The 13,192-nt window shown below is 46.8% G+C and overlaps 1 protein-coding gene across 1 annotated transcript in view; it reads left to right on the top strand.

Moving 5' to 3' along the window:
* Positions 1 to 1,373: 1,373 nt before the first annotated feature.
* LOC103806590 (calsequestrin-2) overlaps positions 1,374 to 13,192 on the top strand; it is a gene marked incomplete at its 3' end in the record, with an annotated part of 21,392 nt that continues 9,573 nt past the window's right edge. The window contains exon 1 of the mRNA XM_009079297.1: positions 1,374 to 1,801. Coding sequence (XP_009077545.1) covers positions 1,568 to 1,801 — 234 coding nt within the window. The remainder of the gene's footprint in view (positions 1,802 to 13,192) is intronic.

The following is a 13,192-nucleotide window of genomic DNA, read 5'->3' as shown; positions in this document are numbered from 1 at the left end:
ATCCTGTGATTCTATAACTGCTAAGTAATGCTCAGTTTTTGCCCCAATGTTGAACTAATCCAGACACACAATCAAATTGAAACAGCTGCACCAAGAAGGGACCTCATCTCTTTCCTGGTGTGGATGGAGCAAGGTTGTGATGGGGTAGCATGCAAGGAGGAGTACTGATAAGGCCACTCGTCTGCACATCACTTTGGCAGGGGGGAGGGAGCTGTGCCCCTTGTCAAGCTCTTCTCTGCCAGCTCTTCAGCATGCCTTCTCCAGTGGATCCCTGCCAGACCCGGTGCTGGCTTGTGGCCAGCTGGCCTGTCTCCTCCTGCCTGTTGCTGCCAGTCATGGGGCAGAGGTGACACCCTGGTCAGAAGCGGCGAAGAGGTGAAAGACTGTGCCACTGAACCACTATCCCCCAGCAGTGTTGTGCAGGTGATACAGCAAAGTGGCAGCTGGTGCTGAGCTCCTAGGGAAGGGGGAACCAGTCACCATTTGTGGGACAGAAGAGGAAAAAATATACAAGAGATCTTGTCAGAAAATGCAAAAGGCTGTGTAATAACCCCACTCCAGTCCAATAGGAAGGGCCCAGAAAGGGAGGCTAGCAGTGATGGTGACATCTGCCCAACATCTTGAGGACTCCTGCCCCAAGACGTAGGCCTTCTGCCCTTCATCCCTCTTAGTAAGGTAAGGTTTTAACCATTCACCAGCAATGTGTGGGGCTTGGTAACTGCTGTGGGCATGGTAGGTTACAACATAAACTTCCCTCTGCTTTGGGATTACAGGTCCAAGGGCCAGCAATTCTCCTGCTGCCCCACAAGCAGAGAATGTGCTTCAGAAAACAGCTTGAATGTCAGCCAGCAGCTTCAGAGGGTGCCCCAGGCAGAAGGAGGAGGAGAGAGTCCCAGGAGAGCTCACCTCCTTTGCTGATGAGGAAACAGGACTTCCAGTGCAGATGAGGGTATGAAACTCTTTAACCTGAGATCTGTTATCCAGAGCCTAATCACCGTGATGCCCAAGGGGATGCAAAGAGAGATACCCTTATTATAAATTGCAGTAAATACCTTCTATTTTGGTCAAGCCTCAGTAGGACAGTCTGTGCCTTGGTTCCCTGTACAAGTGGAGTCTTTTCCCTTCACAAACCCTGCCTGCGTATTCCCAGGACTGACATTTTCTACCCCTCCCTCTTGCTCACTCTCTCTCAGATGATGCAGACTGCCAACAAGTCCCTCAATGGTGTCATATCTGTCCTTTTTATTCATTGCAGGGTTTATTTTTAGCTTGAAACAACTGCTTCCTAAAAATGGAGTTCCTAATGACACGGGAGCTGGACACAGCTATGTAAGGTATCCAGGGCTTGGCCTGACAGCTTCTCCCGTCTGTCTCTTTGTTGTGAGCCCAGGACAGCGAAGTTTGCTGCACCCCACAAGCCTTTTAGTGCTTGGGCTGATCACTAGGAAGGTAGCAGAAAGAGAAACCCTGTTCAAACCTCATCTGGAGCTTTTGGTCTCCCCCTCTTCCCAAATTAAGAAAGAGGGGGACGTTTACCCACCCTCCGCTGCACTCCAAGGGCACCCCTATGAAGGCAACTTGCTGGATCCTGGCAGGTTTTTACCTGCTTTTCTGCTGCAAAGCAGAAGAGGGACTGAACTTCCCCACTTATGATGGGAAAGACCGAGTGATCGACCTGAACGAGAAGAACTACAAGCAGGCCCTGAAGAAGTATGACATGCTTTGCCTGCTCTTCCATGAGCCTGTGAGCTCTGACAGGATCTCCCAGAAGCAGTTCCAGATGACAGAGATGGTCTTGGAGGTAAGTGCTGCTGCATGTCTTAGTCAGGGATCAATACCATAGAACTGGTTGGAGCCATGGAGAGGAGCCACAGGGCAGGACAGTCAAACAGTCTTCTGCAGGGAAGTTTGAGCACCTGAAAGTTTATGTTTGTTTACTTGGATTTGAGTTAGCCCCTGAATTCTGCAAAGCCCAGGAAAAAAATACTCTTTTGTGGTCTTTTCAGTTTGCTGGGAAATAGTCTTTATGGATTGTGTGTCAGAAACCCAGACAATAGCAAGTAACCATGCAAACCCCAGCAACATGAACTAAGCTCAGCTGAGTTTCCCAAATCTCAGCACGGACCTGAGTCCATAGCTTGAAATTTTTAGATCATTTTTCATTCTGTGCAAGCCAGTATCCCACTTGTATTCTGGATTCAGTCCCATTTTTTATCCCACTAGGAGCAATCAGCCAAGAAGCCTTATCAAGCTGTACTGCGAACGGCCGTCCTAGCTCCCCATCTCAAAAGCTCCCCATTGGTGCAGCATTAAATCCCTTTTTGTTTTTCTGACACTTGGTTGCCTGCTTGGAATCAGTCTATAGTCGCTTGTTAATGCAACCATTCACTTCTGTGCTGGAAAAAGAGTGTTGTTAATTCTTTGGTGAAAGAATAATTCATTAATCCTCAGTAAAACAAATCATGGTAAAAATGACAAAGTAGATTCGTAGCATTCTTTCTTGTTGTGGAGCTGTAATCTAGGGAGCCATACAGATGCAAGCCTGGATTGTTAGGTGCTTGTTTCCTACCAGTGGCTTGCAAATATTCCATCTTAACTAAAAGACAACTTTGGAAAGAAAATGAGAATTGCAGAAGAAACACTTAAGCTTTATTTATCAGACCTAGAGAGAAAAATGCATTGTACCCAGTAAGAGTACAGCAAATGTGAATTAGAAAATGTGCTTGCTGAGGGCTAGGACATGAAAAAGTCCAGTGTCAAGTTCAAGGTCTGCTGAGCTCCTCAACAAACCTGGTGACTGCCTGAAAGAAAGATTCAAAAACTAACCAGATTTTACTCAACTGTCAGGCAACAGTTATTTTCTGCAGATGAGTGATCAAATAATATTTGGCAAAGAAAAGAAAAAAGTAATGCTGTAACTCCAGCTGAAATTAGTATTGTTGGTGGTATAATTGCATTGTTGTTTAATAGGATTACTATTTTGTGCTTGATAGGTGGCACACAGTTACTAGATACATATCCATAGAAACCTGTCAGAAGCATGCCCTATCCCTGGAAGTGTACAAGGCCAGGTTGAATGGGGTGCTGGGCAACCTGGTCTAGTGGAAGGTCTCCCTGTCCACAGCAGGAGGGTTGGAACAAGATTGTCTTTAAGATCCCTTTCAACCCAAGCTATTCTATGTTTCTAGGACACTATGAGCTGTTGTCTACTATCAGTTTGAGTCCCCGTGACACCTATACGCATGCAAACAATCAGCCATATGAAAAGTGTGACAGCTTTAATACAATCTGGCTTGAAGTTTTTATTTTTCAGGATTGGATTCAGCAGTGAGTACAGTAGCTTAGGACTCTGGTGATTCATTTGTTTTTCAATTGCCTCTCTGCCATGGACTTACTTCTTAGTTGACCTTGGGCAAGAGACTGAGGATTAGATCTGCAGGAGACTTTACATAATTGTAGTGCTCTGGTCCACTAATGCTCAACTACCAGCTAACTGTGCCACACATCAGCTGGCACTTGTGGCTTTGACCTCAAAATTTCACAAGCACTTGCAATGCTGATTCAGTGCATGTCTCACAGTTTCACAGTCCCTCTCCTGGACTGGGAACTGCAGCAGCAGCAGTCTGACAGCCCAACCACAAGAGCAATCTGCAGACTGAGCACTTCTTTGCCTCTGTCACCCAAGAGAATCAAATGAGGAGACAGTCTCAGAAGGCAACAGAGAAGATAGGATATGTCCTATCCTGCACATGACACAGCTCAGCACAGTATTAGTGCTCACAATTTCTGTACTGACTCAACCACTGCAGCACTAGTGAAAGGAGTAGGCCAGCCAGCTTGTAATCTGCTTCTCCTTGTGACAGCATTCACCTCCCTCACCTCAAACCATAACATGTGCTGTGGGGGTCACTCAGTTTTCCCTGCCAGAGCTCATCCAGCTGTCAGACTTCACCATATGTTCACCAGATAGGGAGAAGGAAAGAAATGGCTGCAGTGGCTCCTTGGCTGAGATGTGGAGCTCTTCACCTGCAAGATGAACTGCCTGGGCTCAGTATCCGTGGAAGCAATCAGCAGCTGAACCCAGCTCTCTTGTAATTTGAGCAAGTATGCAGAGCAGTGAGCTGCCATGTAGGCATAGGAGCAGTGACAGGGCTCTCCTTCCAGCCAAACCTGGGAAAAGTTCACTCAGGAAGGCTTTATGTATCCAATTTCAGTAGAGAGTTCAGGGCTTTGAGTGCTGAAGGTCCTTTACACCTGAAATAAGGTATCTAAGAGGTCAGTACTGCAGCCCTCACTATTCCCTGACTTGGGAGTATAGAGTGCTGCCTGTGGTAAGATGCTCCTTTCTGGAGCAGCAGCTCATGTTTTTCCATCTTACTGTACTGACAATATTACTGTTGTTTCACAATGAGATGTGCTGCTTCCATAGCCTGGAAAACATCATGTCCTTAGCTCCTCTTTCATACAATGGCACTGGTCTCTGTCATTAGGAATAATAGGGAGCCTCCATCCAACACATAGGCAGGTGTGGAGATAAACAAAGGTCTGAGCTGGGTGTCTAAGGGTTGTTACATCCTGTTGCCTGATGGACATGAGTGTGTGTGCACATGGAAGGGAGTTGGCTTAAGGGATGTTAAGTCCAGTAAACCCTCAAAGAGTCCACCCTTTCTGTTTCTCCCACCTTATAAGAAATGCATAATCCCAAAGACCAAAGACCTGAAGAAATATCTTAGATACCAAGAAAAGAGCAGGAGAGATTCAGCATGGTTTCCTTGCCAGTAACAAGCTCTGACTGGGGCCTCTCCCAGGAGTGAGGAGCATGTGAGGCTTTCTCTTAACTGTGTCCTTTGGCATTCTATGGGGGTTGAGCTCATGTGGCAACATTTCCTTCTTTCAGGACACTTCAGCCTCTTCCCTTCCAAGTTTCTGCTCTTCACAAAACTTGCAATAGCTTTATCATGCTTGAGAACCCTGACTCTAGAAAATCTGGCTGAAAAGGGCCAATACCTAGGAAACTTATTAGGAGAGCAGCTAACAGACCTGAGGGGAGAGAGAAGAGAATAACAAGGCTCTCGTATACTAAGGAAATCAAACTGAAAACCTGACTGCACATAAGTAAAGTTAAGGAGTTATTTAAGGACTTTACCAAACCATAACAATGAACAGCAGACTGAGAAGTGATATGATAGGAAAAATTTCCTTCCCAAGACTAAAGACCAGCATGCAGAACTGACTGACACTGTCAAAAGCTCAGGGTGCACACCTGCTATCACCAGAAAAGGGATGACATCATCAAGCTAGTATTGCAGTTGTCTCAGCACATGGGGCTTTCAGCTCCCTGCACCCAGATGTACTGGGAGCCCTCGCTGTATTCCCGTGCAGCCCAGGGACCCTTTCCAGTTTAGAAAGGGAATGAAAGCAAACACCATCATGCAGCAGTCCTGAGAGCTCTTGCCGCCTGCACTGCTGGGTGCCACCTGGTGAGGGCAGAGGCCAGGGACAACTGAGACTCTCTGGGAGTAAAAACATCTTCTTTGGACCATCCTTTGTGCATGACACCAGCTTCAAGGATGGCAGTGCCAGCCCCTCAGGTCGGGATGGGAAAGCTGGGGGCTGTTGGGCTAGTCTTTCAGGAAAACAGCCAAAATCAATGATTGGAGTTGCCTACTGCTATCTGGCTGGGGTGGAAAAGCATTGTTCTAAGACAACCCAGGGCAGAGATATCATGAGCACAGGCTGTTTTACAGCTCAGGTCCTTTGCTTGCCTTTCCCTTATGACTCCACTCTGCACCACTGACTACTGGAAAGCACTTGCATCTTGCCTTCATTCAGGGCAAAGCTGAGGTTGAACCAGGCAGTCCCAGAGCTATTCCTACTCTGTGTTGGTGTTTACAAGAACCCTGCACACCCTGTGAGTTGAGCACATTGAAGAAGCAGATGAAACAACCAAGCAATCACAATAATTATTTAACAGACGAGTAAGAAAAAAATGCTACTTGTCCTAAGAGGTCTCAGGTTTAATGAAGAAGGGTCAAGAGAGGAAAAGACCAAAGCACTGAAGCTGAGAAATACCTTTTCTGCTTTTCTTCTCCTCTGTAGCTCATCTACCATATTTCACCCTGTCTCATACCACAACTTCTCAGATCTCGTCCCTTCTACCTCCCATCTGTGATTCTCCTAAATAGGGAGTTTTGTCTTCCAGTGAGTCAGCCCCTGCCTCTAGAATCATGTAGCAACAATAATAAGCAATGGGATTTCCTTTTGCACTTGAGAAGCTCTCTCCAGTGACTGAGGTGGTCTCACTCCCATAGCAGGCTGCCTGCAATGCACTCCATTATCCTCTCATCCACTGAAACTCACACAGTCCTAGGTCTCCTGTCATTCTTTCCTCGCCATCTGTGTGCATATGTAATATCTCTTAAAAACAAAAGGCTTATCAAGGCCAGATATTTTAGCCCCCTCAACAGCCCCTGGGCTGAAAGTTCATGGAGAACTGCCATACCACAAACCAGTCTGATTAGAGGTAAGATAAGAGGGATGTGGTCCTCTCATCTCCAGACAAGGTCTAGGATCAACGCAGACTCTAGGAATGAATGGCAGAACAAAGTGAAATTCCTTAACATATTTGGCCAATTCTATAACACAAGGAAAATTTTCTCCTACAAAACTAGGAATTTAAATCCATGACATTTTTATTTTATAATTCATACTATATCTCATTCATTAGATTCTTCCAGTGCCCAACCGTGGCCAGTAGTTCTCTGTGGTGTGAAAGGGAAGGATGGATTTTGAATCCAGTAAAAGGCAAGGGTTAAACTGGGCATAAGCTCTACCTTTCAGTTCATTTGAAAGCAAGGATTTATTTCCACATGCTGAAACTACAGCAGCTTCCAGCTCAGGATGGAAAAACTGGTGCAAGATCAGCTGGCTTTGGGGGAGTTCTACACATATTGTCTTGAAATCTCTTGAGAGCAGATGTTCCCATGAGAGTTTAGAGACATATAATGCATTGCAAAAAGTGTCTCTCTGCTTCTGACACAACACAGAATAAAGGTTTACAAGTTTAGGCCTGGATAGTTTATCCCAGAAATCTATAGGAAGCAGGAGACAACATTCTAGTTTATCCTCATCTCTAGGTATATAAGTATAAGATAAAATAAAATCCCCAAGTTCTTTCTTCAAGCACCTTTCTGTTTCACAGACTCAGATTTTGGTCTTTTTCTTTGAAAATTGTCATGTTCATGAGACAGTGCCTTGATGCAATTTAGTGTCAAGGTATGAGTATGGATATGGGTATACAAGACATGTTCACTGAGTGTCACAGAATTGGGTTCCTACAGAACAAGTCCTCAAGGTGAGACATAAGGCACACCTGGCTGGATAGGTATGTGCAGAAGCTTACAGTGCAAGTTCCTTGTACATACCTGTAATAAAAGAGGACTTTTGGTTTCCATGGCTTCCACTACAGATAAGTTAATGCAAAAATTAAGGAAGGAAGGGAAAGAAAAGGGAAAAGTGTGCATTGATTACTTTGCTCTTTAAGGCCATGTAAGTAGGTTTCATCTCATCAATAGCCAGCAGAGCACTGATTTTTAGCAGTCATACCTAGGAAGACTTCACTCACTGATACGCCATTCATAAAAACAAATTACAAAGAGCTCCCTGTTTCATAGATGGACACATTGACATCCAGGGATAACCATGTGACTTGGTCTTTCTGTATAACAGTAGCAGAAATTTCCAAGGCTGTATTGCCTATTGTTGCCATGTGTCTTTCTTTGAAGTCCCTCCATCAGTTTCCAGAAGTGAGTTTAGACTGCTCTTTGAAAGGCACCTTTCTCAGCTGCTGAAGTGTGATTGGAGAGAGGATTGTACTGACAGCAGTTCTCAGAGCAGAGACCAGCTGTAATCCCAGGATTGAAAGAAAATCTGGTTTCATCCAGAGACCCAACTTTGATGCAAATGTCACCTGGAGACATGGCAGACTCCTGTGAGCTTGGGTTCACTTTGCTGACAGAGTGCAAGGCCAAGTCTGCTTAGGCTTTGCAAGCTTTCTTGGCCTTGAAGCAAGGAGCTCTTATCACTGTCCAGTTGTTGCAGATAATGTCTGTAGGTGCCATAGAATCATAGAATCATTTAGGTTGGAAAAGACCTTTAAGATCATTGAGTCAACCACTAACCCAGCACTGTCAAACCCACCACTAAACCATTTCTCTAAGTGCCAGACACTTCGAGGGATGGCAACTCCACCACTTCCCAGGGCAACCCAGTTCCTCCCAGGTCTTGTTCTTCCCAGGGCTTGATCACCTTTTCAGTGAAGAAATTTTTCTCAATATCCAGTCTAAACTTCACCTGGTGCAACTTGAGGCCATTTCCATGCAAGACTTTGAGCTGCATGGAGGGCCCTTCTGAGTCACTCCTTCCTTCAGAAATGGATTTGAGGGAAAATTTTGAAAAATTTATGCTATTAGGTCTTGCCCATACTTCCACACTAGTCAGCTTCCCCAAAAAGTGCTAGTAGGGTTTCCCAGTGCCCTCCTTTTGGGCTGCTTCCAAGAGGCTAGGGTCGCACTCTTGTATAATGAGGTGCCTTTCATAGAAACACAGAATGGTTTGAATTGGAAGAGACCTTAAAGATCATCTAGTTCCAACCCCCTTGCCATGGGCAGGGACACCTTCCACTATGTCAAGTTGCTCCAAGCCCCATCCGGTCTGGCCTTGAATACTTCCAGGGATGGGGCAGCCACCAGTCCTCTGGGCAACCTGTTCCAGTGCCTCACCACCCTCACAGTGGAGCATTTCTTCATTTGCCTTATCCTGAGTGGGAGGCCCAAAAATGACTAGCTTGAGCTCATGCTCACCTACTCAGTGGACATGTGTGGTGTTTGTAGTTATCATTTCATGTTCTCTGCCCCAGACCCTGACATTTCTCAGGAGCCTGCCCACAGGCTGGGGCAGCTGTTGCTCTGCAAGGCAGACTGAGTGGGCCATGCCACGCTCACCCACCCTGACCTTACTCCAGAGCTTGGTTGACCAGTGCCCTTCATCTAAAACCAAACTAATCAAAGCTCATGACTGACCTTCCTTCATGCCTGAGCTTCATTTGTAGAGAGAATGGAAAGGCGATATGATAATTCTCTTTAAACACCCAAGAGGGAAAAATACTATTTAAGTGCAAAGCCTTAAGGACAAATGGGCTATGAATAAAACAAGTCTGGAACTATGAAGTCTCTAATCACCAGAGGAGGAAGGTGTCAAGGGGAAAACAGTCCAAAGAGTTTTAAATGGACATTGACTGCTTTGTGTCAGAGATTGAATGACACAGTCCTGATCTGATGACCAAAGATGTCCTTTTGCAGCCTCTGTCCCTAAATAACAGGCACGCAGGCAACAAATCCATGGTCTAGGAAAGAACTGACTTAGTAGGGCCCGAGTTCTCCTTTTTTTTCCCTCCTTTTCACACTGGGATTTACCTACATATATGAGAATAAAACTTGCCTGAGGAAATAGAGCAAGCAAAGAAGATGTAAAACTCAATTCCCAGGCAGTCACTCCTCCCCTCCCTGGCGCCCCAGGATGGTCAGTGTTCCTTCCTGAGCAGTGCTGATGGTGCTCATTCCTGTGTGCTCTCTGACACAGCTCCGGTTAAAGCCAGCTGCCACACATGATATGTCCTTTTTCTGGGAACCCTGTCCGGCCCTGGCAGGAGACAGACTGCTGTCACCTAGCAGACCTCTGACACCTCAAATCCTGCACAAACGAGGCAGTGTGTATTTAAAGCTTTCTTCAGTTCTTATTTCTTTCACTCCTTGGGTAAAAATTCTTTCCTGTCTCAAGGACCCTTCTGTTCCCCCAGGGCCCCACCTTGCTGATTCTTCCTGTGGATGCAGGGTGGGAGATCCCAAGTCTTGCCTGCAGCAACCTGGACTATCCCAGATTTCAGAGATGCTGGCTTATACCCACTTGGTCAGAGACTGGAGAAATGTGGCTCATTCCTGGGAGCTGGAGGCATAGGAATAACATGGGCAGTGGTCTGTGTAGGTGAACAGGTTGGACACCAAAGTGTGCTTCCCTCCTCCGGCACTTACAGAAAGGACCCAGCTTGTGCTCTGCATGGGCTTCACTGCAACATCCAACCTTCAGTTTCAAAGCAGCCTCTTGTGAGGCCAGAAAGACAATAAGGCAGTGCTGATCCTGCTGCTTTGAAGAACAGCCCCCAAACTGCACCTTCAATCTCCGTTTTGTCAAAAGGGACCATAGTGGGGTGCACCCTGGGCACCATCCCAGACCCCACAACCTGGGGCAACACGTGCATGCACACACACACGCACGTCCCCGACTGTCCTTGGCATGCAAGCTGCACAGCTGAGCTGGCAAAACATCTGTGATGTAGTGCCCATGAGGACTGGCTGGGAGCAGCAGCAGGTGGCCCCTGCACCCATGGGTGCTTGGTGGCACAGGCACCAGCCCTGGTTAGCTTACGGCTGGGGAGGCTGTGCTTTGGCTCGTAGCTCTCTAAAATTAGGGATGCCAGGAGCAGATAAAAATACAGCCCTAACTATGTGAAACCTTTAGGGAGGCAGCCAGAGGGCATGTTGTATGTCTGACTGTGCTGAGCGGCTGCAGAGCAATTAAAGCTCCAGGGCAGAGTTTTTGGAGCATTACCCGTGAAAGCTACCTCTGAGGGAGTGACCTTTGGGTGTTCCATATATGGGGACTTGCCTTTTAGTCCAAGGAGCAGTGATTCCTAGAAGGGGAGGTGCAACCTCCCCAGGCAGCCCCTGCAGGCAGCTCAGGTGGTGGAACATTGTGGGAAGGTGGGGCCAACGTATTCTTCTTCAGTCCCCACTGCCAGCAGAGGGACTCCACTAGTGGCAGTTGCTCAGCAGTGTTTCAGCCCTGCTCTTTGATCACCCTGATGCTTTAAGACTCCTAATTTACCAGCCTGAATTATGGAAGAACCTGAAAGATTACTAGTATGGTGCTAGAGGAGCCAGCACAGCATCAGGAAGGAGAAATAAATTCCTCTGCTCTCCAAGAGGGAGAACAACAGAGAAGCCAACTATAGCGTGAAGGTGTGAGTCCTGCATAAGGATTCAGAACTTCTGGAGAAATACCCTAGACATTTATCATCTCCTCCTGCTTTTTCTGAAAATGAAACCTAACATTCTGGGATATAAAATAATCATAGTTTTATCAGCATCAACTGCAGCTTTAAAGAGAGTAGGAGAGAAACATCAGAGAAGTGTAGATTGCTTGAGGGACATTTCCTCATCAGCTCCTGTTGCTCTTCTCCTTGCATTACTGGAGTTTTGTTCTTCCTCCACTGCTAGGTAGGGAAACAGAAAGCTCCCCATGCTTAAGAGAAGTTTACTTATGACAGCTTTCACAAACACCCAAATGCCTCCAGGCCCCTGCGTCCCAACCTGAGCAGCTAGGCAAGATGAGGCTTAGTGTCTGTGGGAGACCCAGGCAGGTGCTAGAGAAGTGGAAAGAAAATCCTGGCCATTATGCCATAATGTCACTTCACAATGAAAACTGACCCTGCTGAGACAGCCACCCCTCCCACCCCCATCTGTAGCCCTCTCTGCCATTTAGCAGCAAAGCTGTCACCAAATGCAAAGTTTGGCACAATCAGTGTTGTCTGCTGAAATAGGAGCATGGTCAGGCAGACAGTGACATGTCTGCTGCTGTATAACCTAGGATTTCAGAATGATGCTGTGGGGCTTCTTAAATGTCCCAAAAGCTTCCCAGCATCACACCTAGGTTCAAATAGGTATAGTGGGTATGAAGCTGAGATGTTGGGCAGGAAGGTGTTTCTTTCTGTGTTATTCAGTGGCTGTAACTGCTGACACCATCCCAGATGAGCTGATCCATGCTTACTTGGTGGTATTGAAGCTTCATTTTGGGCTGGCACCTCCACACATCCCAGAGGGCCATGCACTCCCTCACACTTACTCAAATTCAAGTATGGCTGTTACCTGAGGGATATGGGAGAAAGGAGGTGTGTTACCCAACTCATACCTCCTTTTCCCAAGACTGCACAGGACACAGCTTGTGATAATGTGGACGAAAGTATGCATTGCAAAGGCTTCATGCACATGAGCAGAAGGCTGCAAAATGTGCATGGGATGTGAGCTCACAAGCTACTGGGCTCTTCACTCCTGCTCTCAGACAACTCTGCCTGCCCAAAGTTCCTGCTTTACCTCAGGGACTGCATGATCAGTTAGGTCCAGTTCTTCCAGGGCAATTTCTATTCTCCATCTCCACATGCAGCTGTTGAAGCTAAATTACTCACTATAGAGGCTGACACAAAGGCCAGGGCTCTGGCTGGCCAAGACTTCAAGCCATATGAATTTAAAGGCAGGAGAAGGAGGAGTGGGAGGAGGAGGGGCTGTGTTCTTAGATTACAGCTGCCTCTGTCCCAAGGTCCTGAGCCAAGAGGATTGTCAAGATTAGAAACATTATCTGCATTCAAATCCCACTAGCATTATGGAATCAGAAAATACTGTAAGGGGATATATAAATGCTTGATACTGTAATGAGCAGGAGGCAACTAGCCAAACTGCTGTGTCTCTGGCATACTCCATATTTTGCTGCCTTATGGGGTTCAAATATAGGGGTGGGAAAATATCTTCACCTACACACTGCTCAGACTCACCTGCTGCAGTGGAGAAAGCAAAGTGAGGAGCAATGTCCAGCCCCTGCGTAGCTTGCACTTGCAAAAGCCACCAGAGGTACTGACACCCTACAAAGGTCTCCTGGCTCCAGGAACTGCCGCAGTGGAAAGAGCTCCTGAGAGTCTCACGTTGCACAAAATGTTCCCTGTTGTGAGACCCTGCTCTGAGCACAGGCTGCACTGCTCACTTCATTGTCTCAGCATGAAGGTCCTGGCAGAGGAGGCAGGCTGCACACTTAGCTCCCAGCTCTGTCCCCTCAGGCACACATCCCTGCAGGTACACACGCTGTACACACACAAACTTCTACTACACACGCTGTTGCACACCTTCTCTTGGGGTGAGCCTCTGCAGAAGAACATCTCCAAACATTCATAGCCACGATACATACACCTCCAAGAGACAGTCTTCTTAGACAGTGTCACACAAGCCCTGACATACCAACAGGCACACCTCCGGCATTTTTGACTCCTGAGCACTCCCACAATCTCACACAAAGAAGCTTTCATCCCATC

Source organism: Acanthisitta chloris, unplaced genomic scaffold, assembly GCF_000695815.1.
Source record: "Acanthisitta chloris isolate BGI_N310 unplaced genomic scaffold, ASM69581v1 scaffold6497, whole genome shotgun sequence".
Taxonomy (NCBI): Eukaryota; Metazoa; Chordata; class Aves; order Passeriformes; family Acanthisittidae; genus Acanthisitta; species Acanthisitta chloris.
Note: the sequence above shows the minus strand (reverse complement) of the source record. Positions and strands in the feature narration are given on the sequence as shown.